Source organism: Ahaetulla prasina, chromosome 5 (assembly GCF_028640845.1).
Source record: "Ahaetulla prasina isolate Xishuangbanna chromosome 5, ASM2864084v1, whole genome shotgun sequence".
Lineage (NCBI taxonomy): Eukaryota > Metazoa > Chordata > Lepidosauria > Squamata > Colubridae > Ahaetulla > Ahaetulla prasina.
Genome location: NC_080543.1, coordinates 107,591,628 through 107,619,397, shown reverse-complemented (window position 1 = coordinate 107,619,397; position 27,770 = coordinate 107,591,628). Strand labels below are relative to the sequence as shown.

Sequence of the window (27,770 nt, the reverse complement as noted above, 5' to 3'; positions counted from 1 at the left end):
GAAGACAGATAATAAGTTATAGGTAACAACTAATCAGATCCAAAAAAATGATGTAAGTTGAAATCTGGAAAATGTATATCAGCATTGTCACATGTAAACTGAACCTTTAAGAGAACTAAGTGCCTGACCATGTCTCAAGAAATGTACCATTAATTTATCAAATTGTTTAAAGTATCTTAAGTGGAATTAACAAAGAAAACATGTTTATTTTTATACATTTATTCTCTTCAACTTGAAATATTATTCTCAGCTAAACAGGGCATTTCCTTAGAAATGACTGTTCCCAGAATAGTAAACAAAGCCAAAAGAATAATCATAAAAAAATCTTTAGAAAGAAAAATCTACATCTGATTTTCAGCAACTGATTGCTTATACATGTTCTTTGTCAGAATTTAAATTAGGCTGGACAACGAAATATTTTAAACAATATAATCAAATATTCTGGATTATTACTTATAAGATGGTTTTTCCAGGTCCTTTTCTTTTTTTATTATAATTATTCATTATATTATAAATTATAATATATTATTTATTTATTTATTTATTTATTTATTTATTTATTTATTTATTTATTTATTCGTATTTGTATACCGCCCTATCTCCCGAAGGACTCAGGGCGGTTCACAGGCAAATAAAAACATTTATGTACAAATTAAAATAACCATTAAAAAACTTATTCTAAAAGCCAAATTATTAAAAAATAATATAAATATTAAAACCAATTTAAAACCCCTATAAATTTAAAATCTAGTCCAGTCCTGCACAGATGAATAAATGTGTTTTAAGCTCGCGACGGAAGGTTCGGAGGTCCGGAAGTTGACGGAGTCCTGGGGGGAGTTCGTTCCAGAGGGTGGGAGCCCCCACAGAGAAGGCCCTTCCCCTGGGCGTCGCCAGACGGCATTGCCTAGCTGACGGCACCCTGAGGAGTCCCTCTCTGTGAGAGCGCACGGGTCGGTGAGAGGCATTCGGTAGCAGTAGGCGATCCCGTAAGTAACCCGGCCCTATATTAGTTCTATTATATTCAGTTATATGTTTATTTTATTAGGCTTATAGGCCTCTTTAATTGTGAATTTTGGAGCAGCATACCTCCCATCTTAAATCAATTCAAACAATATAATTGTAATGTATTTGAATTTTAGGAGGGAAATTTGGGCGGGAAAATGCACGATGCTGATTGGCTGATGCCTCAGCCAAAATACTATTTAAAGAGGGGTTTTGCCTGTTGGTTTTTGCTGGGATCACAATAAACTACAGAGCTGTTGTCACTTGGATCGTCTCCTGCCTCGTCATTGCCCGAACTTAACATTGGCGACGAAGGTGGGATTTTGAAGGCAGCGAGACTAGGAAAAGAGCTGAAGGAGCGACTTAGTTTAAAACTCAGCCAGTAGTAAGAGCGGATACATAGCGATATCTAGCTATACGCTGCCAGCGCCATTCGACCCAGCCAAGGAGAAATGGGGGTCGTACATGGCTCGTTTCGAGTGTTTCCTCGAAGCTAACGAACTGCAAGGAGTATCGGATAATCGGAAGCGCACTTACTTCCTGAGCCACTGTGGGCCAGAAGTCTTCGATACCGCCGAATCGCTGTCGGAACCAACGCCGGTACAGTCAATGCCATGGCAAATGCTACAGACGACGCTACGAGCACACTACGCGCCGGTGCCATCAAAGTTTGTACAACGGTTCGAGTTGAGGCAAAGAGTTCAGCAAGAGGGCGAATCGATAAGCGTGTACATGGCCGCATTAAGGAAAGCCGCAAACCACTGTGAGTATAGGGACTTGGAGGACTCTCTATTAGAACAACTCATTTGTGGGGTCAGGGACATCCGACTACAGAGGCGGCTGCTGTCGAAAAGCAACCTAACCCTGACGATAGCCCTGGATGAGGCCAGGGCACACGAGATGTCCATCAAAGCGGCAGAAACGTTACAAAAGCCTAACACGCCGAATGCCACGGCAAAAGCAACGCCAGTCCACAGCGAAGAAATCCAGGCCGAATCGAACGGTGAGGAAGAGGAAGAGGTTTTCCACACTGGGAGGCCAGAGAGAGGCGACCGGGACGAGTGCGTGAGTTGCGGAGGCCAACACCAACGACAAAATTGCAGGTTCAAAGACGTGATTTGTCGGCGGTATGAAAAGAAAGGACACATAGCTCAAGCCTGTCGAGCCTCCCAACCTTCCCGCCAAAGATTCAAACCGGCCAATCAACAGGGTGCCGGTTCAGCGAAACGGCCAGGGATTGGACAATTCAAAAAAGGCGCAAAGTTGAATCAGACCACTGTGAGAGTGGGCCACGCATCGACACGGCTAGAAAAGAAAATATTCACCAAGACATACATCGAAGGAGTGCAGTGTAAAATGGAGGTGGATACCGGCTCATCAATCACGATTATGTCTTGGGACACAATCGCAAAGAACCTGCCAGACATCGCGAAACGCCAGCTGCAACCCCAAAAGCTGAGAGTGCAAGACTATCAGGGGAACCGAATCCCTGTTCGAGGAGTCACGTCCGTCAGAGTGAAATATGGACAATTCAAGAAAACCCTGCCGATCACCATCGTAGATGGAAACCTGCCCAGTTTGCTAGGTCTGGACTGGTTCAGAGCCTTGGGCATGGAAGTAACCGGGGTTCAAGAAGCAGAGTCAGCCTGAAGGACGAATTATTGAGAGAATTCGAGGACGTTTTCCAAGACTGCCTGGGCAAGTACGTGGGGACCCCCATCTCATTCAATTTGGACCCCCAGGTGGCTCCCATTAGATTAAAGGCTAGGAGGGTCTCGTTCGCCCTCAAACCCAAGATTGACAGGGAACTAGACAAATTAGTAAGCCAGGGAATACTAGTCCCCGTCGACCATGCAAAATGGGAGACACCAATAGTGACCCCAGTCAAACCGGACGGATCAGTCTGGATTTGTGCTGACTATAAGGCAACGCTTAACAAAGCATTGCAAAAGAGTGCTTACCCCATTCCCGTAGTGCAACATTTGTTGCACTCGTTAGGACAGGGACAGGTCTTCGCCAAACTCGATCTGGCTCAAGCCTACCAACAATTACCGGTAGACAACGGAACGGCTGAAGCGCAGACGATTGTCACAAAACGGGGCCCTTTTAAATGCACTCGACTTCAGTTCGGAGTTAGTGTAGCCCCCGGGTTATTCCAAAACCTAATGGAGCGACTCCTACAAGGTCTACCAGGAGTAGTTCCATATTTCGACAATGTACTGGTATCAGCAGAAAACTTGGAAGAATTAGGGGTCAAATTGCGGTTTTGGGCATTTTCAGGTCTGCGGGGCTTAAGGTTAAATTCAAAAAATGCCAGATAGGAGTTGAATCTATAGAATTCTTGGGTTACCGGATAGATAAGGAAGGCATCCACCCAACTGAGAGCAAAGTGCGAGCCATTAGAAAGGCCCCAACCCCAAAAAACAAAACAGAATTACAAGCATTTTTGGGGCTTGTAAATTTCTATGCGGTATTTTTAAAAAATAAGGCAACGGTAGCCGAACCGCTACATAAACTGCTAGCGAAAAAAAGCTGTTTGGACTTGGGGCAGGGTTGAGGCTAAGGCATTTGAAGGAGTTAAGAATCTCTTGTCCAGCGATAGCCTTCTTATTCAGTACAATGGGACATTGCCACTAGTACTAGTTTGTGATGCATCACCCTATGGGGTAGGGGCTGTCCTCAGCCACAGGTTACTGAACGGTTCAGAAGCCCCTATCGCATATTTTTCCCGCACGATGTCCGCAGCAGAAAGGAACTATAGCCAACTAGACCAGGAAGCCCTGGCTATAGTTTCTGGGGTTAAAAAATTCCACGAGTACCTGTTTGGGCGGCAATTTGAAATAGTCACAGACCACAGACCTTTATTGGGACTATTGGCGGGGGACCGTCCAACACCGGTTGCATTATCACCCAGGCTGACCCGTTGGACTATTTTCCTGGCAGCATATTCGTACAAACTGTCTCACCGACCGGGCAAGGATTTGGGACATGCGGACGCTTTAAGTAGATGCCCGTTGCCAGAGACTATTGAAGACCCGACCCCAGGGACGCCCATTTTGTTAATTGACTCTTTGGACTCTGGCCCAGTCACATCTACGGAAGTGACTAGGGCATCTTACAAAGACATTGTCATAAGAACTGTGATCGGATGGGTGCAGAGGGGATGGCCCACTGCACCGGGGGATCGTTTCAAAGAATTTACAAAAAAGCGTTCGGAACTGTCGGTACAAGGGGGTTGTCTGTTATGGGGGGATAGAGTGGTTATTCCGGACAAATTACGAGGGCATGTGTTGGAACTATTGCATGTGGGCCACCCGGGGATTGTGAGGATGAAAAGCCTAGCGAGAAGTTACGTGTGGTGGCCACAAATGGATAAAGACATTAGCGACCGGGTAGGGAAATGCCAAGCATGTCAAGAATCAAGGCCACTACCCCCAACAGCCCCCATAAGGGATTGGGAGAAACCCCAGGGTCCTTGGTCCAGGATCCACATAGATTTTGCCGGGCCGTTCCATGGGCAAACCTTCTTAATTGTGGTAGATGCCTACTCGAAGTGGTTAGAAATTTTACTCATGAAAACCACAACAGCGGAAGCTGTAATCACAGTATTGAGACATCTATTTGTGACACACGGGTTGCCCGACACTCTAGTATCCGATAATGGCCCACAATTTACGGCCACCCAGTTTGAGGGGTACTTGGCAGAAGAGGACATCCGACATGTCCTCTCGGCGCCTTTCCACCCAGCGACGAACAGACTTGCAGAACGTTTCGTACGCAGTGCCAAGGAAGCGCTATCTAGAATTAGCCCAGGAGATTGGCAATCCAAAATTGATACCTTCCTGTCAGTCCAACATAGAACTCCCTGTGTGACCACCGGCCGCAGCCCATCGGAGTTATTAATGGGTAGAAGACTCCGGTGCCTCCTAGATCGGTTAAACCCAACATAATCCCCTGATGGGTACCAAGGCACAAAGGAAAAAAACAGAACAATGACAACGGGTGACCCGGTATGGGCACATAACTATAGTGAGGGCCCAGCGTGGCTAAAGGGAACAATTGTAGGAGTGATGGGCCCAAAGTCATACATAGTGGACATGGGGGATGGCCGAGTGTGGAGACGCCACATAGATCAATTACGAAAAAGAATACAAAACAATCCAGAAACCAAACAGCCAAACCCTGACTACCCAATATTTGAACCAACAGCTAACTCAACCCCGAGGCGATCGGAGGACTTAGCTGAGTCTGAAGAAGTCCAGCGACGCCAACCGGCTGCTCCAGAGGACAGCAGGGACGACTCTGCCAATAATCCAGGGCCGGATGGCCCAGAGGAGGAGCTGGGAGGAACAAACAGTCCCTCCGACCAGCTCGACTCACTCCCAGGGAATGAATTGCGCAGGTCAGAAAGAGTTAGGAGACGCCCTGTCTACCTGCGTGACTACATGGAAAAATAACATGCAAATATTATGCAAAAAACTATGTAAATATGGTACAATGTGTTCTGGGAGGGGAGGAGTGTAATGTATTTGAATTTTAGGAGGGAAATTTGGGCGGGAAAATGCACGATACTGATTGGCTGATGCCTCAGCCAAAATACTATTTAAAGAGGGGTTTTGCCTGTTGGTTTTTGCTGGGATCACAATAAACTACAGAGCTGTTGTCACTTGGATCGTCTCCTGCCTCGTCATTGCCCGAACTTAACAATAATAAAAACAGATTTCATCAAAATATCATAATCAACATATAAAGAACACTAAAAACAATCAATTCAACCAAAACCAAAATCTTCTATTGCTAGAGGTAACAAACGTGCATGTTTATTTTCTCCTCTATTAGTTAATAAAATAATGAAAAACTGTAAAACCTGGGAAGAATGTGTTTTTCAGTCCAAAGCATATGAGATCAGCATTGTTTTAAAAGGATATAAATCTTTGTAGAAAATATGAAAGATCAACATATACAGTATCATCACTACTGAAGCAACAACATGTTAGGACAAATATCAGAATCTGATTAACATAACACAATTAACTTTCTCTTTGTGTAAGATAGATCCTGAAAACAACTGAACTGTATTAACCTGTCATTTTAATACCTTACTTCTATACAAAATACATCTGGTTAATTAATTATTTAAAGACAAATTTCACCAAGTGAACACAACAAATGCTTTAGACCAAGAGCATCCCTGAGATGTGTTTCTGAAAATCATTTTAGAACCAGTCTATGCATAAAATATTTAAAACATCAGAAACAGACTTTACAGATTTCAGTGTAGCCAATAAGGAACAAACAGAAGAGAAGTGATTTCTATTTATTAAGAAGCCAGTTAAAAATTACAAAGGACAAATTGTATCTGCCTGACCCTGGCTGTTTGGAAGACTGCTCAGACTGTTTCTTGTTCACCTCTACAAAAGGTTTCCTGTCAAAAAGAAATAGGACTGTTCAGAGTGATAACATGCAAAGTAGCTTTCTCCCAGATCACTTTTGGAATCAACTTGATTAATGAAATTACATATGTGTATCAGTGTATGTATATGCCAGTGTGTCTTTGCCAACAGCAGCAGTGATTTTAGTAATACATGCTGTTAAATAAAGTGTGAGATTATTATACTCATTACCATAGAAATCTAAACTTCCATAACTCTACCTAAACATACTTCTTCTCTTCTGCATGATTTTATCCGATTCAGCTACCATGCATCATGTATGTTAACACCACCACAAGAACAGAGGAACAGCTGCGATGTTTAGCCAGCACTAACCTCAAGACCAAGCAGGAAAAACCAGGTACAGATAAGCCTCTCCCGAGCAATTTATTCAAGGCACTCCTTCCTTCCTACCGCAGGAGGAACCTGCGCATATAACCGGTAGTACCATTCCGTCTTGCGGTCTAATGCCGTTTCAGATCCCATCCACCACACCCTGCCCGGATTGGATTTGTAGTCCCCAAAAGCCAGACAGTAGAACAGAGCAGTTCCAAAGCGTCAGGCAAGAGAAGACCCACGCAGACAGGCGTCCCCATCTGCTGGGTTCACATGCACGTCAATCCACCCGCTCCCTCCAAGACCGGTCTTGGCGCAACAAACGTAGCCTTGTCCCAACACGCGAGCCGAGGCATCCCGGAGAAGGACCGGCGCTCCTCTCTCCAGCGCCTTTAAGCTGCTCTGCGGGGAGAACGCCTGCCTGCTTGTCTGCTCCCGCCCCGCTGCGGGCGATGCTCCCTAAGCAGGGAGCAGCCAACCACCCGCTAGCCGCCTCACCGTTGGCGACACGAAGAACCGCTCCAGATGCCTGTATCGCCACTGCTGCCAAGCGCTCCCCCGGCACAGAGAGGCCGCCGCCGCCGCCATCATGCTCGGCCGCGATTCTGTCCTCGGTGCCGAGGCCGCCCTTTCACCTCGCGCTCCCTCGACCAATCAGACGCGCCCTTCCCGGCGGCGCCCACGGCCCGCCCCTTCGGCTCGCGCCTCGCCTGAGGGAGGCAGCGGAGGAAGAGGAGGCTGGTACGCTTTTCCGCGGAGAAACTCCGGGCGTTTGGAGGAGAAGGAGGCGATGGCGACCCGCGTAGGGAAGACAGGGCTGGGGCTGCGGTGACCTTGGTCCGTGAGAGGTCACTAGAAGAACCCTGTTAGTGTACTGTCTAGCTCAGGGATCTCCAACCTTGGCAACTTTAAGTCTGGTGGACTTCAACTCCCAGAATTCCCCAGCCAGCTTTGCTGGCTGGGGGATTCTGGGAGTTGAAGTCCACCAGGCTTAAAGTTGCCAAGGTTGGAGACTCCTTGTTTAGCTGCTAGGGAGTAAAAGCCGTGGATGGAAACGCCATTCTCTTGACTTTTGAAACTGGGGTGCGGGGGGACGGTTTGGAGAAGTCTAGGTACCATGAGGGACATTGTAGGTGCTTCCTCAGTGGACGTTTCTAAGAAAAGATTGGACATCCACCTATCTTAGATGGTATAGGGTCTCCTGCTTGAACAGGGGGTTGGCCTAGAAGATCTCCAAGTCCCTTCCAGCTCTATTTTGATGGGTGAAACTGATTGAGATGCTTTCCCTGCAACTCTGTGTGTTACAAAATCACTTTCCTCCCAAGTACAGGTTGTTGTTTTTTTACATTTATATCCCGCCCTTCTCCAAAGACTCAGGGCGGCTTACAGTGTATAAGGCAATAGTCTCATTCTATTTGTATATTTTACAAAGTCAACTTATTGCACCCCCCAACAATCTGGGTCCTCATTTTACCTACCTTATAAAGGATGGAAGGCTGAGTCAACCTTGGGCCGGGCTTGAACCTGCAGTAATTGCAGGCTACTGTGTTCTAATAACAGGCTCCTTACAGCCTGAACTATTCCGGCCCTTACAGTACAGTATATTGGCTGTATAGTACAGTATAGTACAGTATATTGGCTTGTTCATGACCTGATGCCCTTCGAGGAAATTTCTCTGTAAGAGGATCAAAAGTCATTGGACATGTTTAGTGAGTCAGGTTTTTAAACACAAATGCAGCTCCCTGACAATGGCACATTGTATAAAATGAAAGTGGCAATTGGTCAGTTATATTTTTAAGGCAGCAATCCTAATGACATACAAGTTTTTTATTATTAATTTGAGTTCCAGGTAATCATTGACTTACAGCAGTTCATTTAGTGACCGTTCAAAGTTACAACAGCCCTGAAAATTTACAGACCCCTCACATCCTGGCCATAAACTGTTCAACTCTTACCCTCAAAACGACGCTATAGAGCACTGCACACCAGAAAAACTAGACACAAGAACAGTTTCTTCCCGAACGCCATCACTCTGCTAAACAAATAATTCCCTCAACACTGTCAAACTATTTACTAAATCTGCACTACTATTAATCTTCTCATCGTTCCCATCTCCCATCTCCTTCCACTTATGACTTTATGACTGTAACCTTGTTGCTTGTATCCTTACAAATTATATTGATATTGATTGTTTCCTGATTGCTTATTTGTAGCCTATGACTATCATTTTGTATCATTAAGTGTTAAATTTGTAACCTATGACTATCATTAAGTGTTGTAAGTGTTGTACCTTGATGAAGGTATCTTTTCTTTTATGTACACTGAGAGCATAGGCACCAAGACAAATTCCTTGTGTGTCCAATCACACTTGGCCAATAAAAAATTCTATTCTATTCTATTCTATTCTATTCTATTCTATTCTATTCTATTCTATTCTATTCTAAAAGATCATAATCTACAATCATTCTCGGGAAGAGTACAGCCATTCTGTAGACTATAGACCCACTACCAAATTCCCAGGCCAGATGGCAAAGCCATGTCTTTAGGCCCTTCTAGAAGGCCAGTCAGTTGGTTTATGCACACAAAACTGTGAGGGAATTTATTTGGTCTTCTTGTAGAGCCTTTATGATTTGTAAATCACAGTTTACAATTTAAGGCATTCTGCAAATCCAGCAGAATATCTTTAAATCTTGCCAATTTTTGACCAGTATGTCATAAAATGAGTCTTAGAGGCAGTAAAAGCAAATTTCCAAGTGTTTCTTCGAGTGCAAATATTAAAAGTTAGAATGCATTCACAGTGCAGATGAAGGTGGGCATATTGAAGAGAATAGAGGTAAACATGGCGTGCTTCTTTGGCATGAATAATCATTAAAAACAAAGAGAAAATCAGAACATGTGAAAAGTTCAGTGCCTATGCATTCCATAATAAACAAGAGTAGAAAACGAATGGATGGGATAAAAACACTGCTCAGCATGTGGATAAAACAACATCAGCAGTGCTTGCCATTTAGCCTAATGCTGATCCAGGAGAAGACTGGAAGTTTGTTTCATGACTTGAAACAGAAGGTTGGGAAAGTGCGGCAAGAACATTTTCCTTGCAAGTAATGCATGGTTCCTGTATTTCAAGGTTCATGTGAAAATGCACAATGTGAAAGTGAGTGGAGATGTGGAAAGTGCAGAACAAGGATGAGCAGCCAGGGAGTTCCTGGAAGCCCTCAAGGAGATCATTTGAGGATGATGGTTATTTGCCCAGCAAATACGTAGTATGGATAAAACAGCACTTTATGGGAAGAAAATGCCAGACAGAATCTATATCAGCAAGAAGACAATGCCATACTTCAAAATTCTGAAGGATAAGCTGTGATGTTAGGCATCAGTGTTTCTGGTAATCTGAGTCTAAAACTGGTGCTAATCTACCAGTCCAAAAACCCACAAGCTCTTAGGAACATCTGAAAGCTCACTTATTGTATAAAAGCTAACAAGAAAGCTTGGGTCACCCTTTTCATCTGTGGAGACTGGTTTTTCATCCCAGAAGTAGAGAGGTATTGCTGTGAGAAAAACAGAATGCCCCAGGTCTTCCACCTTACCCAGAAAATTTCCACCCAAATATGAAAATTTGTCCATTTGTCTCCAACATTATCTCCCTCCTGCAACCTATCTGCTAGAGCGTAATTTATGAGGAAGAAAGGAAGGTCACTATCTAGGTTCACTGGTTCACTTCATCAGGAAGATGGGGAAATGTGCCATATCGATTCTGGAGAATGAGCCAACACCATCAACTGTCAGGTTTTATTCCAGTGCTGCTGCTTATATAAGGTAAAAACTCTGCTGTGCATGCTTTTTACACTACTTTGGATTTGTAGACAAAACAGACTTGCAACAGCCTCTGGTGCAGTGAATGTTTGTAACAACATGATAATGTTGTTATCATTAAACCTGATAATTTAAAAAAATCCAAAAGTGTCACATTTCTAGCGTATTTCCTATATTTCACAGAAGACTGTGCATGTGTTAGAAAAATATGTTTCACTTGAGATAGAAAGGTTTGGTTAGAATCTACCATTACATTTTAAGGATAAAAACATTTCATTAAACTAGGGACAGAACATTCCAGAGGATTTATTTCCAGAAACCAGCAAATCATTTCCAGAATGTCATAATTTGGGAGGAGGTATAACATTTAGGAAGCTCTAAAGTCCTTCTGAACATTTTATTTTGGAACCATCAAAATCTGTACATCCTAATTACTGCTGATTGCTAGAAGATTCTTAGTAGCAGATATATTTAGTTGTTTAAAGTAAAAACCTCTCCTATTCACTGTATTCCTATTTCACTGTATCTTCCTTTCTAAGGCAGTATTATTTATTACAAATGGTTTTATGCATTCATGCTCAGATCTTGTTTATTTCAGTATTACTGCTCCCATACAGTTTGATAATAAACAGAAACAGATTACAATATATAAAAATCAGATTTAATCGAAGTGACATTCAGCAGTATGGGGTGGGGGAATTACATGCTTCAAAGAACCATTGTCCCCCTCATTTGCATTCTGGAATCACCCAAGTATTACATTAAGAACACCTACCTTTTATGACAGAAAATTGCTTAAGAACAATGCTCCAAAAGCCAATTAGATGCAGATTACACCAGTGCTATAGACACCTCAAGGATAAGATGTGAAAACTCAAAATGTCTCACATGGCTGACCTTGATAAATTTCACCACCTGCCAGATTATTTGCAGTCATATCCACATCTGGATACCCATGCACTAAATGGAAGAGCACTGGGTTGACTGCTAAGGAAAAATAACAAAAGAAAATATCCTATGTCTGCACAAGCTCTGATCTTTATTTTACACACTGAAAGTAAAGTGCTTTTTCCATAGTAAATAGATTTCAGAGGCACTTAAAGGTTAATGCCTGCAATGCAAACAGCAATCAAGCAGTAAGCCACTTTCTCAGCACGTGGTATCCTGAGCTTATGTTATGTCAATATTTTTTAAAGGGCAAGCAGACTGACCCCATGGAATTGTACTCTAGTTATCCTACTATCAAGTCCCATCAAGGGCAAAAATAATAGATAAATGTAAAGCCTAAAAAAAGAAAAAGGAATAGGAATATCATTTTCTTAATTTTATTCACCTATCAGTTTTAATTAATGAGAAAAAATTATTTTTAACCAGTTTAGATTACTCTAAACTAGTCATCAACCAAGGACAACCCTTCCACTTTTCCAATATATTGGAATATTCCAAATTAAGCTGGTTAAGCAGGAACTAGTGAAACTAGTGAAAACCATATGATCTTGAAGAGAATAGTAAAATACCTGTTAATTCAAGTGAGAAGGAAAAAGTCTGTAATTTAAACCCTGGAGCACTGAGTTATTTTTAGGTTCTCTTTGCGGTATATGATTACAGGCAGATCCTGTATACAGTAATAATTGGCTTCATTCTTGTCTGCAATATCTACACTAACCAAATCATGTGTGAATCTACCACTGAGTAAGCCAACTCCAGAATAAAGGGTTGATAGTCTAGATTTACAGTGTGCCACAGCTAGGATTTGTTAACATAACAAAGCCTGTTCTCACTGGTTTAGGAGCTGCTGACCTCTGCTACTTCCAAGCTCATCCCTAACAATCACATAAAACAGGAGGTTGCCTGGGAGCCTTCTGATTATTTTGAGAAATAAATCTCAAGATCTCAATTCATTTGAAGACATACAGCTAGTCCTTGATTTACGACTATAGTTAAGCTCAAAATTTTTGTTATTAAGTGAGACAGTTGTTAAGTGAGTTTTGCCCCATTTTATTTATATTGATATTGATTGTTTCCTGATTACTTATTTGTACCCTATGACTATCATTAAGTGTTGTACCTTATGATTCTTGATGAACATATCTTGTCTTTTATGTACACTGAGAGCATATGCACCAAGACAAATTCCTTGTGTGTCCAATCACACTTGGCCAATAAAAAATTCTATTCTATTCTATTTTATAACCTTTCTTGCCACAGGTATTAAGTGAATCATTGCAGTGGCTAAATTAGCAACAAGGTTGCAAAGTGAATCTGGCTTCCTCATTGACTTTGTTTGCCAGAAGGTCACAAGAGGGAATCAGGTGGCCCTGGGACAATGCAACTCTCATATGCATCCGAATTTTGATCATGTGACCAAGGGGATGCTGCATTTTTCGTAAGTGCGAAAAATGATCATAAGTCACTTTTTTCAGTGCCATAATTCCAAATGATCACTAAACGATTGTTGTAAATCAAGGACTACCTATATTTTGAATGACATAAAACTGAATGTTAGATCACAGTTTTATTTTACAGTAGATTACAATCCTTTGTGGGATGACAAGCATGTTTTAGGAAATTGTAGGCACCACAGCCAGCATTAGAACATGTTCATCCTTCTGAGCCACAAGCCAGTTTTACCACCCTGCCCGTAGAAAGAGTGCTAAATTCCTTCAGCATATATAGCTGATTTTTCCTCAGCTATGCTGGACTAAAAATGGCCTCAGTAATATCACATAGGAATAGAATAGATTAGAACAGAACAGAACAGAATTTTTTTATTGGCCAAGTGTGATTGGACACACAAGGAATTTGTTTTGGTGCATATGCTCTCAGTATACATAAAATAAAAGATATGTTCATCAAGAATTCTAAGGTACAACACTTAATGATAGTCATAGGGTACAAAGAAGCAATCAGGAAACAATGTCAATATAAATCATAAGGATACAAGCAACAAAGTTACAGTCATACAGTCATAAGTGGAAGGAGATGGGTGATGGAAATGATGAGAAGATTAATAGTAGTGTAGATTTAATAAATAGTTTGACAGTGTTGAGGAAATCATTTGTTTAACAGAATGATGGCATTTGGGAAGAAACTGTTCTTGTGTCTAGTTGTTCTGGTGTGCAGTGCTCTGTAGCATCGTTTTGAGGGTAAGAGTTGAAACAGTTTATGTCCAGGATGTGAGGGGTCTGTGATTTTCACAATCCTCTTTTTGACTCGTGCAGGTCTTCAATGGAAGGCAGGTTGGTAGCAATTGTTTTTTCTGCAGTTCTAATTATCCTCTGAAGTCTGTGTCTGTCTTGTTGGGTTGCAGAACCAAACCAGACAGTTATAGAGGTACAGATGACAGACTCAATAATTCCTCTGTAGAACTGGATCAGCAGCTCCTTGGGCAGTTTGAGCTTTCTGAGTTGGCGCAGAAAGAACAGTCTTTGTTGTCCTTTTTTGATGACGTTAGCTGTCTGTTTTAGATCTTGCGATATGGTAGAACCTAGAAATTTGAAGGTCTCTACAGTTGATACTGTGTTGTCTAGCATTGTAAGAGGTGGAAGTGTAGAAGGGTTTCTCCTAAAGTCTACCATTATTTCTACAGTTTTGAGTGTGTTCAGTTCCAGATTGTTCCCGTCACACCATGAGGCTAGTTGTTCAACCTCCCGTCTTTATGCAGATTCATCATTGTCTTGAATGAGACCAATCACTATTGTGTCATCTGTGAACTTCAGTAGTTTAACAGATGGATCGTTAGAGTATCTGTATAAAAAAGTATACAGAGGATACGTCCAGCTTCATTAGGGAATATGCATGGGGGAGGTAGATAGATAGATTGATAGATAGATAGATAGATAGATAGATAGATAGATAGATAGATAGATAGATAGATAGATAGATAGATAGATAGATAGGTAGACAGACAGACAGACAGACAGACAGACAGACAGACAGATATATTTTCGTAGATTTTCACGGGTATAGGTATGCAAGTCTTGGCCTATTCAGATCTTTTCCCGTGTAAGGTTGAGGGTATCTTGGCGATGTTTCGACGAGGTCCTACTCGTCATCTTCAGGCTGGTGCTTACGGCTTCATGCTTTTTTGCTCACACAAGCATGAAGCCGTAAGCACCAGCCTGAAGATGACGAGTGGGACCTCATCGAAAGGTCGCCATGATACCCTCAACCTTACATGGGAAAAGACCCGAATACGCCAAGACTTGCATACACACACACAGACACACACACACACACACAGAAAGAATAGAATAGAATTTTTTATTGGCCAAGTGTGATGGGACATACAAGGAATTTGTCTTGGTGCATATGCTCTCAGTGTACATAAAAGAAAAGATACCTTCATCAAGGTACAACACTTACAACACTTAGTGATGGTCATAGGGTACAAATATATATATATATATATACATATATATACATATATATACATATATATATATATATATATATATATATATATATATATATATATATATATATATATATATATATATATATATATTTGTTTTTCTGAGGTTTTCACGGGTGTTTGTATGTAGTCTTTGGTTGTTGGGTTTTCTCCGTGTAAAATTGGAAATGTCTTGGCGGCGTTTCGGCGAAGTCTCATTCGTCATCTTCAGGCTTCAGCCGTGCTCCCAGAAGCAAGCTGAAGCCTGAAGATGACGATTGAGACTTCGAAACGTCGCCAAGACATTTCCAATTTTACACGGGAGAAAACCCGAACAACCAAAGACCTACATATATATATATATATATATATATATACACACACATATACACATATACATATATACATATACATACACACAGACACACACACACACACACAGAAAAGTTGGAAGGAAATCAGCTTTGCTATACATCACGGCAGTAAAATGGAAAAGGGCCAAGGCAGGGATGGATAAGCCGGGATGGAAAAAGTATTAACAGAGATCCAAAGGGCATATTTTCACCAGTCCCATGTTGGAAGGTAGGCAGATAGTAATGGTGCAAATAATAAAATTAAAATGATACAATGGACACTAGATAAAGGTGTGGCTGTCCAGTTATGTCCGACTCTAGGGCACTGTGCTTATCTCTCTTTCTTGGCCAAGGGAGCCAGCATTGTCTGAAGACATTTTCTGTGGTCATGTGGCCAGCATGGCTAATATATATACACATATACACGGACATACTTATATAATAACTTACCCCACCTTCCTGTATTTATATATTATATATAAACACTGTGCTATAATACCCTTGATCGAGGTCAGGGAATGGAAAACAATTTGAAGGATTAATTTCATCTTCAGAGTTTAAAGACCAATTACCTGTTGAGTTTTTTTGTTGTAAGAATTAGTTAGTTGTTTGAGTTTTTTTGTTGTAAGAATAATCAAAATCAATATTTTTTATGCAGTCACTTTAAAAAAGCCATTCCCTGGCTGCAAAAGCTTGATTGCGACAATAATGCAAGCAAAAGAAACAATGGCCTACTAAAGCCATATTTCATAGAAACTCATCCATTTCAGACTCAATCAGCCAATAAAGTATACCACAAATATTCTAAATTTAACTTCTGCTCTTGCTAAATGTTGATTAAACCTGTCTCACCAGATGTGCTGGAACGAATTGTGAGAACCTAGTGTATCTGTTGATAAAGACAGGATAGCAGCCAAATTATTTATCTTTGACTTCTATGTAAAGGCTTGATACATTATACAACAAAATAGTTCAGTACTGACATCAGTTCCTTCCATGTATATAAAACACTGAAGCACAATAGCATTCTCTCTGTTTTCATTTGATCCACAGAGGGCTTTCTGCTTATAGGCCTCATTTTATACATAGGCAGCCACCTGCAGAGCAACATCAAAGGAAGCACCCCACTGTGGCCACGGGAAACTGACTAGGATTATAGAGACAGAGAAAGAGGCTTCAACCAGCATGTCTTAAACCAGCTGGTTTGTAGAGTAAAAGCTTGATGCAGAAGAAAACTGCCTGATCCAAGTCATTTTTCCTCTGTTGCAAAGAAACAGAGGCACTTTATGCATGGAAGGAGCTAATTAAGACAGAAAGGAGGAGGAAAATATTATATACCCCATTATATACCCCAACAACCATAGCCCTTATAGTCCACACCATTTTGCTTCCAGTTAGAGCCCCTAAATGCCACTGAAAACCATAGGGGGTGTTAAGTTGTCTTAAGCAGAAGCAAGGCTGTAGCCAAAGACATCATGTTGCATTGCATAGCAAATTAAAATATTTATTTACATAGTGATAAGCTGCAAGTGTTTGGGAAAGCACAGAAATTAACAAGCATTTTAAAATCAGTTTTATTGTTATTTGCTTTTGTTATATTATTTAATTATAATATTTCTCTACCAACTTTCTACAAAAATCTTCTAGGTTCAAGTGCTCAATAAACAGAAAACAATAAAACAACAGTAACGGAACAACATTAAGCCAACTATAATCAACATGGAATAAATAACAGCACTGATTTAGCATTGGTAAAAGATAAATCGAAGGATTTTGGTGAGGTGTGCTTAATGGGGATGAGAGAAAGGAAGGAGCAGGCTTGTGATCTTCATTTACTATTTATTTTATCTGACAATCAATCTAAGGATATGCTGTCCCTGAGCATTAGCTAAAAAAAACTTTTTGGCAAAAAAAAAAATATTGCAGAGGAATAGGGAGGACCAATTACAATGTTTGTCAATACTAGTAATCTTCGATTTATTATCATCCTTTTAGTGACCTTTTGAAATTACATTAGTGCTGAAAAAAGTAACTTATGACTGGTTTTCAGTTAACCATTGTAGCCTCCCCATGGTCACATGATCAAAATTCAGGTGCTTGGTAACTGGAATGTATTTATGATAGCTGCATTGTCCCTGGGTCGTGTGATGATCATTTGTAACCTTCCCAGCCAGCTTCTGACAAGCAAAGTTAATAGGAGAAGCCAGATTTATTTAATGATTGCATGATTCACTTAACAACTGCTATGATTTATTTAACAACTGTGGCAAGAAAAGTCATAAAATGGGGCAAAATTCACTTAACAATTACCTTACTTAGCAACAAAAATGTTAGCCTCAATTGTCCCAACTCGAAGACTATCTGTATGATGATATAAATACCGTCTAATAATTTCCTACATTACTTACAAAACCATAATTTGCATAAATCTCTTGAACCCACAGTGTTGGAGATTGCGTGGGTAAAGAAAGTAATGTTGTGTTTTATTGCTCTGGCAATATTGCCTTTTCCAAACATGTTGGAGGAAGGCATCTGGAACCTACCTAACAACTGTGTAATGAATGCACTGTGTTAAAAGAGTTTTCATCTGGAAGAGACCTGGTTTTCTGTGGCCTTAGAAATAATGAGAACTGTATCTGTGTGTACCATACTTCACAGCTAATACTGCTTGGATCAGCTTACTAGCTATGCTTCCTTGCCTGCGTTCTGATGGTACTCTATGTCTTTCCTATCTTGTAATGAATGCCATGTTTAAACAATAGAATTGAGGGAACATGCAAATAGGATTTATGTTGATACCGGAACATAACATTGCTCCAAATGAGCCATCCATAGTATGTTCTCTTTTAATTAGAAGCAAACGAGTTTAGCCAACTCTAGTTGTTTAAAATGCATTTGGGTTCATAATATATAGGCCTTTATCATATTATTTAGGCTAATTCCTCACTAATATTTTATAAAGGCTTTTAATAGTTATTCAAATACTATTTTGGAGCTATAAAATCTGTCTTCAGCACCCTTATGCAAGTAGTCCTCAACTTACAGCCACAATTGACCCCAAAATTTATGTTGCTAAGTGAGAAATTTTTAAGTGAGTTTTGCACCATTTTATGACTTTTCTTGCCATGTTTGATAAGTGAATCACTGCAGTTGTTAAATTAGTAACACAGTTGTTGGGGTTTATGGGGTGTTCAGGGAGGGGTAACACCTCTGGTGTAGGGGCATGTTATGTTCTTTTAGGGCAGCTCGTTTTAGGGAAGCTCATCCACCTTTGGTCCTCTCCTGTCACTCAGCCCTCACCTATGGCTCCTAGTAGCTGTAGCATATGCAGTGGCCAGACCCCAGACAACAGCTTCAACAGGGTGGCCAAACCAGGTTGAGAGTAGCCATTGGGTCATCGACCTTCAGTGAGATAGGGACTTGTCTATCCGCACAGATTCTGGTGGATTGAGCGGATGAAACCTACTAGAATAGGACAACGGTCATGAAGGTGGCCTCTGCAAGTGATGTGGTACACTAAGAGCACGGCAAGACATGAAAGACGCCCTGGCAACCACTGCGTCCAACCCATCTCCAACTATCTCAACTCTTGTCCTGCTATTGGAGCAAGATGGAATCTGGGAAAAGAGAGTGAGGCTGACTATGCACACCTCTCCCTCATTTTAATCCAATTCATGTGCAAGTCTTGACAGCCCCCAATTCCCCTGAACCTTCAAAGTCCTGTGGCGATGGGCAAGTGGGAGGTGTAGCCATGGACCTGCACACAGGCGGCTCAGGTTTAATGGTTTAATGGTCATCTTCTTGTTGACCAAAGCAACAGCTGGATTCGGCGTCTACCTGAGTGACTGAGCAGCTCTCTTTAGGAATGCACTGCTCACCTCTGTAGTAGGGAAAGGGCTAGAAAATGTGCCCTAAACATCGTTGCTTCATAGAACCCTGGCCAGCTTACCACAGCTGGAGGGGATCCCATTTCATGCGATCAAATAACAAAACTTCAAAGAAAACGTAAGATGACACCACTCACCATTGGCACATGGAACGTATGTACACTTCAAGAAAACCTCTTAGCAAATAGACCAGAAAGAAGGACAGCCCTGGTCTCCAGAGAGCTCTCAAGATTTAACATTGAGATTGCGGCCCTATGTGAAACTCATCTAGCCAACAAATGTCAGCTCACAGAAACAGGAGGTGGTTATACAGTACATTCTTCTGGTGGGAATGCAGCAGTAACGAACACCATGAATCTGGAATTGGCTTTGCGGTTAAGAATCATCTTGTCCACAGATGAGCCAATCTTCCCAAGGGCGTGAACGACTGACTCATGACACTGCATTTTTCACTACCGAGAGTGATGGGATTCAACCAGTGCGCACCACTTTGGGAGAACCGGCAAACTGGTTGTTGGGCAGAGAACCGGTTGTTAAATTATTTTAATCCCACCACTGAAAACAAGCCACACTGATCAGCACCTATGAACCCATAAGCCTTGCTACAAAGCTCAAAGTCTACCAAGCAGTAGTGCTAACTACCCTGATATATGCCAGTGAGACTTGGACTATATACAGGAGGCATGCTAAGCAATTGAATCACTTCTACACGACCTGCCTCCATAGATCCGGTGACAGGACAAGATGCCAGACCCAGAGGTCCTCTCCAGAGCAGGCCTGCCATCAGTTCACACCCTGCTGATGAAAGCCCAGGAACTCTGGGCAGGCCATGTTGCAAGGATGCCAGACACCGCATCCCCAAACAGCTCCTCTATGGTGAGCTGTCTCAAAGAAAGCGATACAAAGACATGTTGAAAGCCTCCTTCAAGTCCCTGGATATCGACACAACCTTCTGGGAAACCGTGGTACAAGATCAATCGATATGGCTCACGCTGATCCACCAAGGCTGCCAGACATCTGTGGACAGAGGAACAACTATAACACAAGAGAAGCGAGCACTCCGCAAAGCCAGAGCTTCAACAGAGCTGCAAATGCTGCAACAATGGTACCCACACATATCTGCCCGACATGTGACAGAATATTTTGTGTCTGTATAGACCTTAACAGGACACATCCTGTTAAGGCCTATACATCCTGTTAAGGCCTAAACCTGCAGACACATCATGGACAACCCACAATCTGTTAGATGTCAAGGTCCTCTTCAAACACAATGAACGAACATCTACACATTTGTTAAGTGAATCTGGTTTCCCCATTAATTTTGCTTGTCAGAAGCAAAAGGTGATCATGTGACCTTGGGACGCAGCAGCCATCATAAATGTGAGTCAGTTGTCAAGCATCCAAATATAAATCATGTAACTATGGGGATTCTGCAATGGTCGTAAGTGTGGAAAATGGTCATAAATTCAAACTGTTGTAAGTCGAGGACCACCTGTATTGGAACAAAATAGTTGGGAAACACTATTAATCACTAATTAGGAGGTATTATACTGTACATTATATTAAGTAATTATTTTAATGACAAAGATACCAGTTTTATTGGTAAGCAAGATATACTTTCTAATAAACAGAAAACTACACACTTAACCAAGAAAATTAGATTCAATGCACTAAAATATATATTTAAATATTCACAATTTTTCTAAAATCATCTTAATGAGAGAAAAAAAATGGAAAATACATATTCTAAAGAATAACAAGATTAGAGACTGATACTTTGCTGATAACAGCATACCTGAAAAATGCTGGTCATGTAAGCTTGGAGATCGTTACTTAATTTGTTTAAGAAGAAAAGTTCTATTTCTACAGCAGAATACAAATTAGGGTAATTATGTTGTGAGGGGGTGCTGCATGTTTAAGAAGAAAGGTTTTCTATACAAAGGCTCTAGCTTCACTTCAGCTGAGGAATATAAAATCCTCCTTAAACAACATGGCATTTTCCATATTTCAAATTCATCAAAAACCTTGCCAATTTGTGATTTTAAAAATGTATAGTAAACTGATTTTTTTCCTTAAAATTCTTTCTTCATTTAAACAATGAATACAGATGCAAAGTATAGGCAGGAATCAACAATGTAAATTGTCAATTGGATAATGTGTAATAAAATGCAGAAAGGCTTTTATATTGCATACATCAAAGTGCTTTGTAGAACAATCTAGAGAGTTGCAAGCAAACTGGTAGGAAAAAAAACATTTGTTGAATTCAGCACATTAGCTACACAAAGCTTTGCACCAGTTAAATGCATAACAGCTGCAAGGAACTAACTTCTATATTTTAAAAAAGAATCTAGATACCACTTAATTTTCCCATACAAAAAGGCAGGTAACCATTCCTTAAGTTTGGGCATTTAGATAACCTTATTCATGAGGTGGCCACTGATCCCAGACCCAAGCTTCCTTCAGGGGAGGTGGGACAATTTCATTTGATTAACAACCAATATTCATGGACACTATCTCTTCCTCTCAACAAAAAAGCCCAGCAATAAACCAGTGGAGGTAATATACTGAGGCAGAATTTAAACCGTTCATTAAAATGAGACTTTATCTGAACAAAGTAAAATACTTTGTGTAATTAATTACCTTGGCTCAGTGGTGAAATCCAATTTTTTTTACTACCGGTTCTGTGGGTGTGGCTTGGCGGGCATGGTGTGGCTTGTGGGCATGGCTTGGTGGGCATGGCAGGGGAAAGATACTGCAAAATCCTCATTCCCATCCCACTCCAGGGGAAGGATACTGCAAAATCCCCATTCCCACCCTTCTCTGAGGCCAGCCAGAGGTGGTATTTGCCGGTTCTCCAAACTACTTAAAATTTCCACTACCGGTTCTCCAGAACCTGTCAGAACCTGCTGGATTTCACCCCTGGCTTGGCTAGAAGATTAATTATGGGCATTACGGAGACCTGGCTGGGTGCAGAAGGGGGGGTGCCCCTAGTTGAACTGTGCCCGCCAGGTTTCCGAGCATTCCATCAGCCAAGGGCCCAGGGTAGGGGTGGAGGGGTGGCGGTTGTAATGAGAGAGGGTCTAGAGCCGAGAGAGACCACTGTTCCTCAGATAGCCGGCTGTGAATCCCTTCTTGTGAAGTGGGGCCATAAGAATCAGATGGGTTTGTTGATCGCGTACCTGGCTCCTTGCTACGTGACTACAGCCCTGCCTGAGCTACTGGAGGTGCTTGCCGGGGTGGCTGTTGAGATCCCCAGACTTTTGGTCATGGGCGATTTCAATCTGCCATCGGCTGGCTTGTCATCAACAGTGGTTCAGGAGTTCCAGGCTTCCATGACGGCCTTGGACCTGATTCAAGTAACTGATGGCCCTACTCACACGGGGATCTGCGCTGGATCTGATTTATATCTCTGGACAGTGGTTTAATGATCTGGTAGTAAGAGATTTAGTGACAATACCGTGTCATGGTCAGATCATTTCTCCTCCGCCTAGACTTTCAGACCGCTACTCACCACTGCAGGGAGACGGAACCAATGCGTTGGTTCCGTCCCAGGCGCCTGATGGACCCTGAGAGGTTCCAGACGGAGCTTGGGCGTTCCTGAGGATCTTACCCATGGCACGACTGAAGAACTAGTCGCGGCCTGGGAACAGGCCGCGGCTGGGGCTTTGGACCGTGTCGTGCCTTTGCGGCCTCTGACCCGGCGCAGGTCTCGATTTGCTCCCTGGGTCTCTGAGGAGCTGAGAGATGAAACGCCGGAGAAGACGCCTAGAGAGCACCTGGAGGTCCAGCCGCTCGAAGTTGATCGGACACTAGTTAGGTCTTTTCAAAGACCTACCTAGTGGCACTGAGGGTGGCGAGGCGCCTCGCCTCCTCCTCATTGCGCCGGCAGATAACCGCCGCCCCAGCCTGGGTGACCCGCCCTCTTCACCAGGGGACGGGATGACCCTACAGGGACGTGCCGAGGAGTTTTGTGGTTATCTATACGATAAAATCGCTCAGCTTCGGGATAGCTTGGACCAAGATTGCGATGATCCAGATGAGATGACTGAGGCTCGTCTTGTTGATGTGGTTTGGGATGAGTTTGATTCTGTGGCTCCCGAGGACATGGACAGGTTGCTGGGGAGGCTGCATGCCACTACATGTTTACTGGACCCGTGCCCCTCCTGGCTGGTGCTGGCCACTCAGGAGGTGACACGAGGCTGGCTCCGGGGTATTATAAATGCTTCTTTGATGGAGGGGGTCTTTCCCGCTGCCTTGAAAGAGGCGGTGGTGAGACCCCTCCTCAAGAAGCCTTCCCTGGACCCAGCTATTTTGGGTAATTATCGTCCAGTCTCCAACCTTCGCTTTGTTGCGAAGGTTGTAGAGAGTGGTGGCACGGCAGTTCCTCAGTACCTGGAGGAACTGTCTATCTAAACCCGTTCCAGTCCGGCTTCCGGCCCCCACATACGGAGACAGCTTTGGTCGCGTTGGTGGATGACCTCTGGAGGGCCAGGGATAGGGGTTGTTCCTCTGCCCTGGTCCTGTTGGATCTCTCATCGGCTTTTGATACCATCGACCATGGTATCCTGCTGCGCCGGTTGGAGGGGTTGGGAGTGGGAGGCACCGTTTATCGGTGGTTCTCCTCCTACCTCTCGACCGGTCGCAGTCGGTGTTGACAGGGGGCAGAGATCGGCGCGAGGCGCCTCACTTGTGGGTGCCGCAGGGGTCGATTCTCTCGCCTCCTGTTCAACATCTACATGAAGCCGCTGGGCGAGGTCATCAGTGGCTTTGGGGTGAGTTATCATCTGTACGCTGATGATACTCAGCTGTACTTTTCCACCCCAGGCCACCCCAGCGAAGCTGTCAAGTGCTGTCCCGTTGTTTGGAGGCCGACGGGTCTGGATGGGGAGAAACAGACTCAGACTCAATCCATCCAAGACGGAGTGGCTGTGGATGCCGGCATCCCGGTACAGTCAGCTGCAACGCTGCTGACTGTTGGGGCGCAGTCACTGGCCCCAACGGAAAGAGTGCGCACTTGGCGTTCTCCTGGATGAACGGCTGTCGCTTGAAGATCACTTGACGGCCGTCTCCAGGAGAGCTTTTACCAGGTTCGCCTGGTCCGCCAGTTGCGCCTTTCTTGACCGGGATGCCTTATGCACGGTCACTCATGCTCGCCACTTCGACTGGATTATTGCAATGCTCTCTACATGGGGCTACTTGAAGTGTACCGAGACTGCAGTTAGTCCAGAATGCAGCTGCGCTGGTGATTGAGGGAGCACCGCTTGCTCCCGGTAACACCTCTCCTGCGCAGTCTGCACTGGCTACCTGTGGTCTTCCGGTGCGCTTCAAGGTTTTGGTTACCACCTTCAAAGCGCTCCATGGCTTAGGGCCGGGTACTTACGGGACCGCCTGCTGTTCCACATGCCTCCCACCGACCCGCACGCCTCACAGAGAGGGTCTTCTCAGGGTGCCGTCCGCCAAGCAATGTCGGCTGGCGGCCCCAGGAAGGGCCTTCTGTTGGAGCTCCTACTCTGGAACGACCTTCCCCGGTTTGCGCCAAATATCTGACCTTCGGACCTTTCGCCGGAATTAAAACTTATTTATTCATCCAAGCGGACTGGACTGATTTTAGATTTTTAAATTTCTAAATTTTAAATTTTAAATTTTTAAATTTTCTGTAATTTTATATGGGGTATTTTAGGTTGGTCAATTTGACGGTTTTAATTCGGCCACTATTGAATAGGTATTTTAAATTGATTTTTAACTTTGTATACTTACTGCTTTTTATCTTGGCTGTACACCGCCCTGAGTCCTTCGGGAGAAGGGCGGTATAAAAGTTTAATTAATAATAAATAATAATAATAATAATAACAATAATAATAATAATAATAATAATAACAATAATAATAATAATAATTGCTACAAAAGTGAAATTGGTTGAAGAAAAGTTTGTGCCTTATGTGAGTTGTAATCCCTATTTAAAGTGCCAAGTGTACTTCCCTGAGAGACGGGACCAGCAATATCTCTGTTGCTAGATCTGATGGGACAAACTGGTGTAATTGGGGAGAGGCAATTCCGCAAATAACTTGGTCCCATGCCTTGAAGGACTTTAAAGATCAAAAGCGCCATTTTGAATTGGACCTGGAAGCACACTGGCAACCAATGCAGCTTGTAGAGCAGAAGCATACTACATGCTGTTTTAGAACACACATAACTGCCTGCGTCTCTGCATTTTGCACCAGCTTACAGATACTCTTCAAGGTACCTGACATAAATATCTTATTTGAATTAAGGTTTGTCAATGCTAATCTGTTGAAATTTAGCTACCCAAATTCATTTTATTAGTCAGTTTAGACTTGAAATGTTAATTGCAGTGGCCTTTAGCGTTTCATTAGCATGTGAAGGGGATACTTTTTTGGATTTATGTTTTTTATTTTACCTTCTTTCTGCTGTTCAGATTGATGCATCTTTCTCCTGTCCATGTTATCATTAAATAAATTTGCATCTAATTACTTGGATTAGTCTGAGAAAGGAACATAGTTTAATATCAGCCAGTAGAGTTCATGATAGACAAAATTTAAATCCACGATCATGACCAAGTTCCATGATCAAGTCCAGTAATCAAGACCAATTCCTAAAAGAGCAGGATGAATCCTGAAAATAAAAGCCAAGACAATCAATGGGAAACAATATAGTTTGGAGACTTTTCTTCTGAAAAGGCTGTACTGGGGAAACTGTTGAGTTTCTAGACTTATATTTATAAGGAAGACACTAATTAAATGTCTATGAATTTATCTTCCCTCCACCATTAATTATAGTTAGGAAAGAAAATAAGTCAATGCAATATTTTTCAGTGTTTTGCCCCATGGTCACTTATCCATCTATCAAAGAACCATGTTTGTCTTTTACAGGTATTATGTTGTAATGATTCTCCTTTATGGTAAGTTTACAAACATAACTAAAATTTCTGTGATTATTTTCAGAACACTGTTTGGACCGTGCTGATTCAAGGACATCACCCCTAGATTGGCTGGTTGCAATTGGTACAATCTAAAATATTCTGGTCCCTGAAGTGAGTCAAGAAAATAAGTTTTTAGTTTGAGGTACTTAAGTTGGATTTAACTAATTGAACTCCTTTTTCCTTGACATGATTTTTTTCAGATTAACGTTGAAAACTTGGAGCAAAATGGTCTTAATAAAATTATGAAAATGTGAAAGAGCAATTTAATTATCAAGGAAGTACCTAAAAACACATTGTAGAAACTGTCAAACCTATACTAAATTATAGAGGTTGATTCACTTTTTTAAAAATATGATTTTTTTTTAAATTAAAACAATTAAAAAAAAACCTTCTACCTTTCAAGAGATTAAAAGCCTTTTTTATAATATACTGTATGTCCCTTCTCCTTTCCTACATAGACATACGTAAAAATCCAAAACATATAGAGCTTCCGGTTTGGCTCCGCTGTGTTAATGGCGGCGATTTCAGTCCGCCCGTTCTTTGTGATTCTGTGAGAGCTGTTTAGACAGTGCTAATCTTCTGTCAACAGCTCGTAAATCTCTGCCCTCGGGCAAAGAGGGGGAGATGAGCATTTGAACTGAAGTTTGAGCCCCCAAGAAAAGCCCCAGAATGATTTCTGGTGGTTTGATGGGAACGCTCCTTCGATAGTTCAAAAAAAGCTCCAGAGTCCAGAACGCCTCTGCAAAAGCAGAGCAAAACGCAGCGTCCATCTCCGTGACTGAAGAGGATTACTGATAAATTGTCAACACGGAAAGAATCGAAAGCAGGAGGGCTGGCATTTGTTTGTAAGATGATTTTAACTCCCTGACAGAGAAGTTATTTGAAGAGTGGAGATGAAGAAAGATGGCGTTTTGTTTTTTGAAAGTGAAAGCTAAGGAAATGCTGATTACAATTGCTGGTGTGGAACCTCTAAGAAGAAAATAACAAGATTTTTTTTTTCTAAATGGAATTCTTTTTTTTAAAAAAAAAATCTATTTCTTTTTTTATTATCTTTTTTTTACAGTGTTTAAGAAGAAAAATTTATTGGGTTTTTCTTTTATTCCCTCCCCTTTTTTTTCTTCTTCTTCTTGATATTACTTAGTTTAAAAATGGCTTTTAAGCAAAGAGATTTAACCACTTCTAAATTATTGGAAATATCTTCACTTCAGGTACGGAAATTGAAAGAAGATATTAAAGACAGTCTAAGGAATTTTTTACAGGAGCTTATGGAGGCTTATCTTCAGAAATAGATCAAAATTTAATGAAATGGAGAAAGAAATACTGGATTTTAAAGATTTGGTGGAAGAGCAGAGTAAGGAGATGAAAAATTAAAGGAATCAATTACTCCATTATTGTTATCTAGTACACAGACAGAAGAAAAGACTGAATGAATTTAACCAAATTAATTTAGATTTGCAAAGGAAAATAGATGAAGTTCAAATTAATTTGAATTTAGAAAATAAAATAGATGATATTCAGGTTAAGGCTGATAAGGCAGAGGAAGAAAGGGTTATATTACAATATAAATTAATGGAATATGCTATAAGGGTAAGGGGTTTAAGAGAATTTAAAGAG

At 41.9% G+C, this 27,770-nt stretch overlaps 1 protein-coding gene across 4 annotated transcripts in view; it reads right to left on the bottom strand.

Moving 5' to 3' along the window:
- Window positions 1-7,415, bottom strand: part of PCCA (propionyl-CoA carboxylase subunit alpha) — a 250,707-nt gene extending 243,292 nt beyond the window's left edge. For 3 of the 4 annotated variants that reach the window (XM_058184791.1, XM_058184793.1, XM_058184792.1), the window contains exon 1: window positions 7,269-7,415. In XM_058184791.1, coding sequence (XP_058040774.1) covers window positions 7,269-7,361 — 93 coding nt within the window. In that variant the 5' untranslated portion in view covers window positions 7,362-7,415. The remainder of the gene's footprint in view (window positions 1-7,268) is intronic. The other variant, XM_058184794.1, reaches the window with a different exon arrangement.
- Window positions 7,416-27,770: the final 20,355 nt, after the last annotated feature.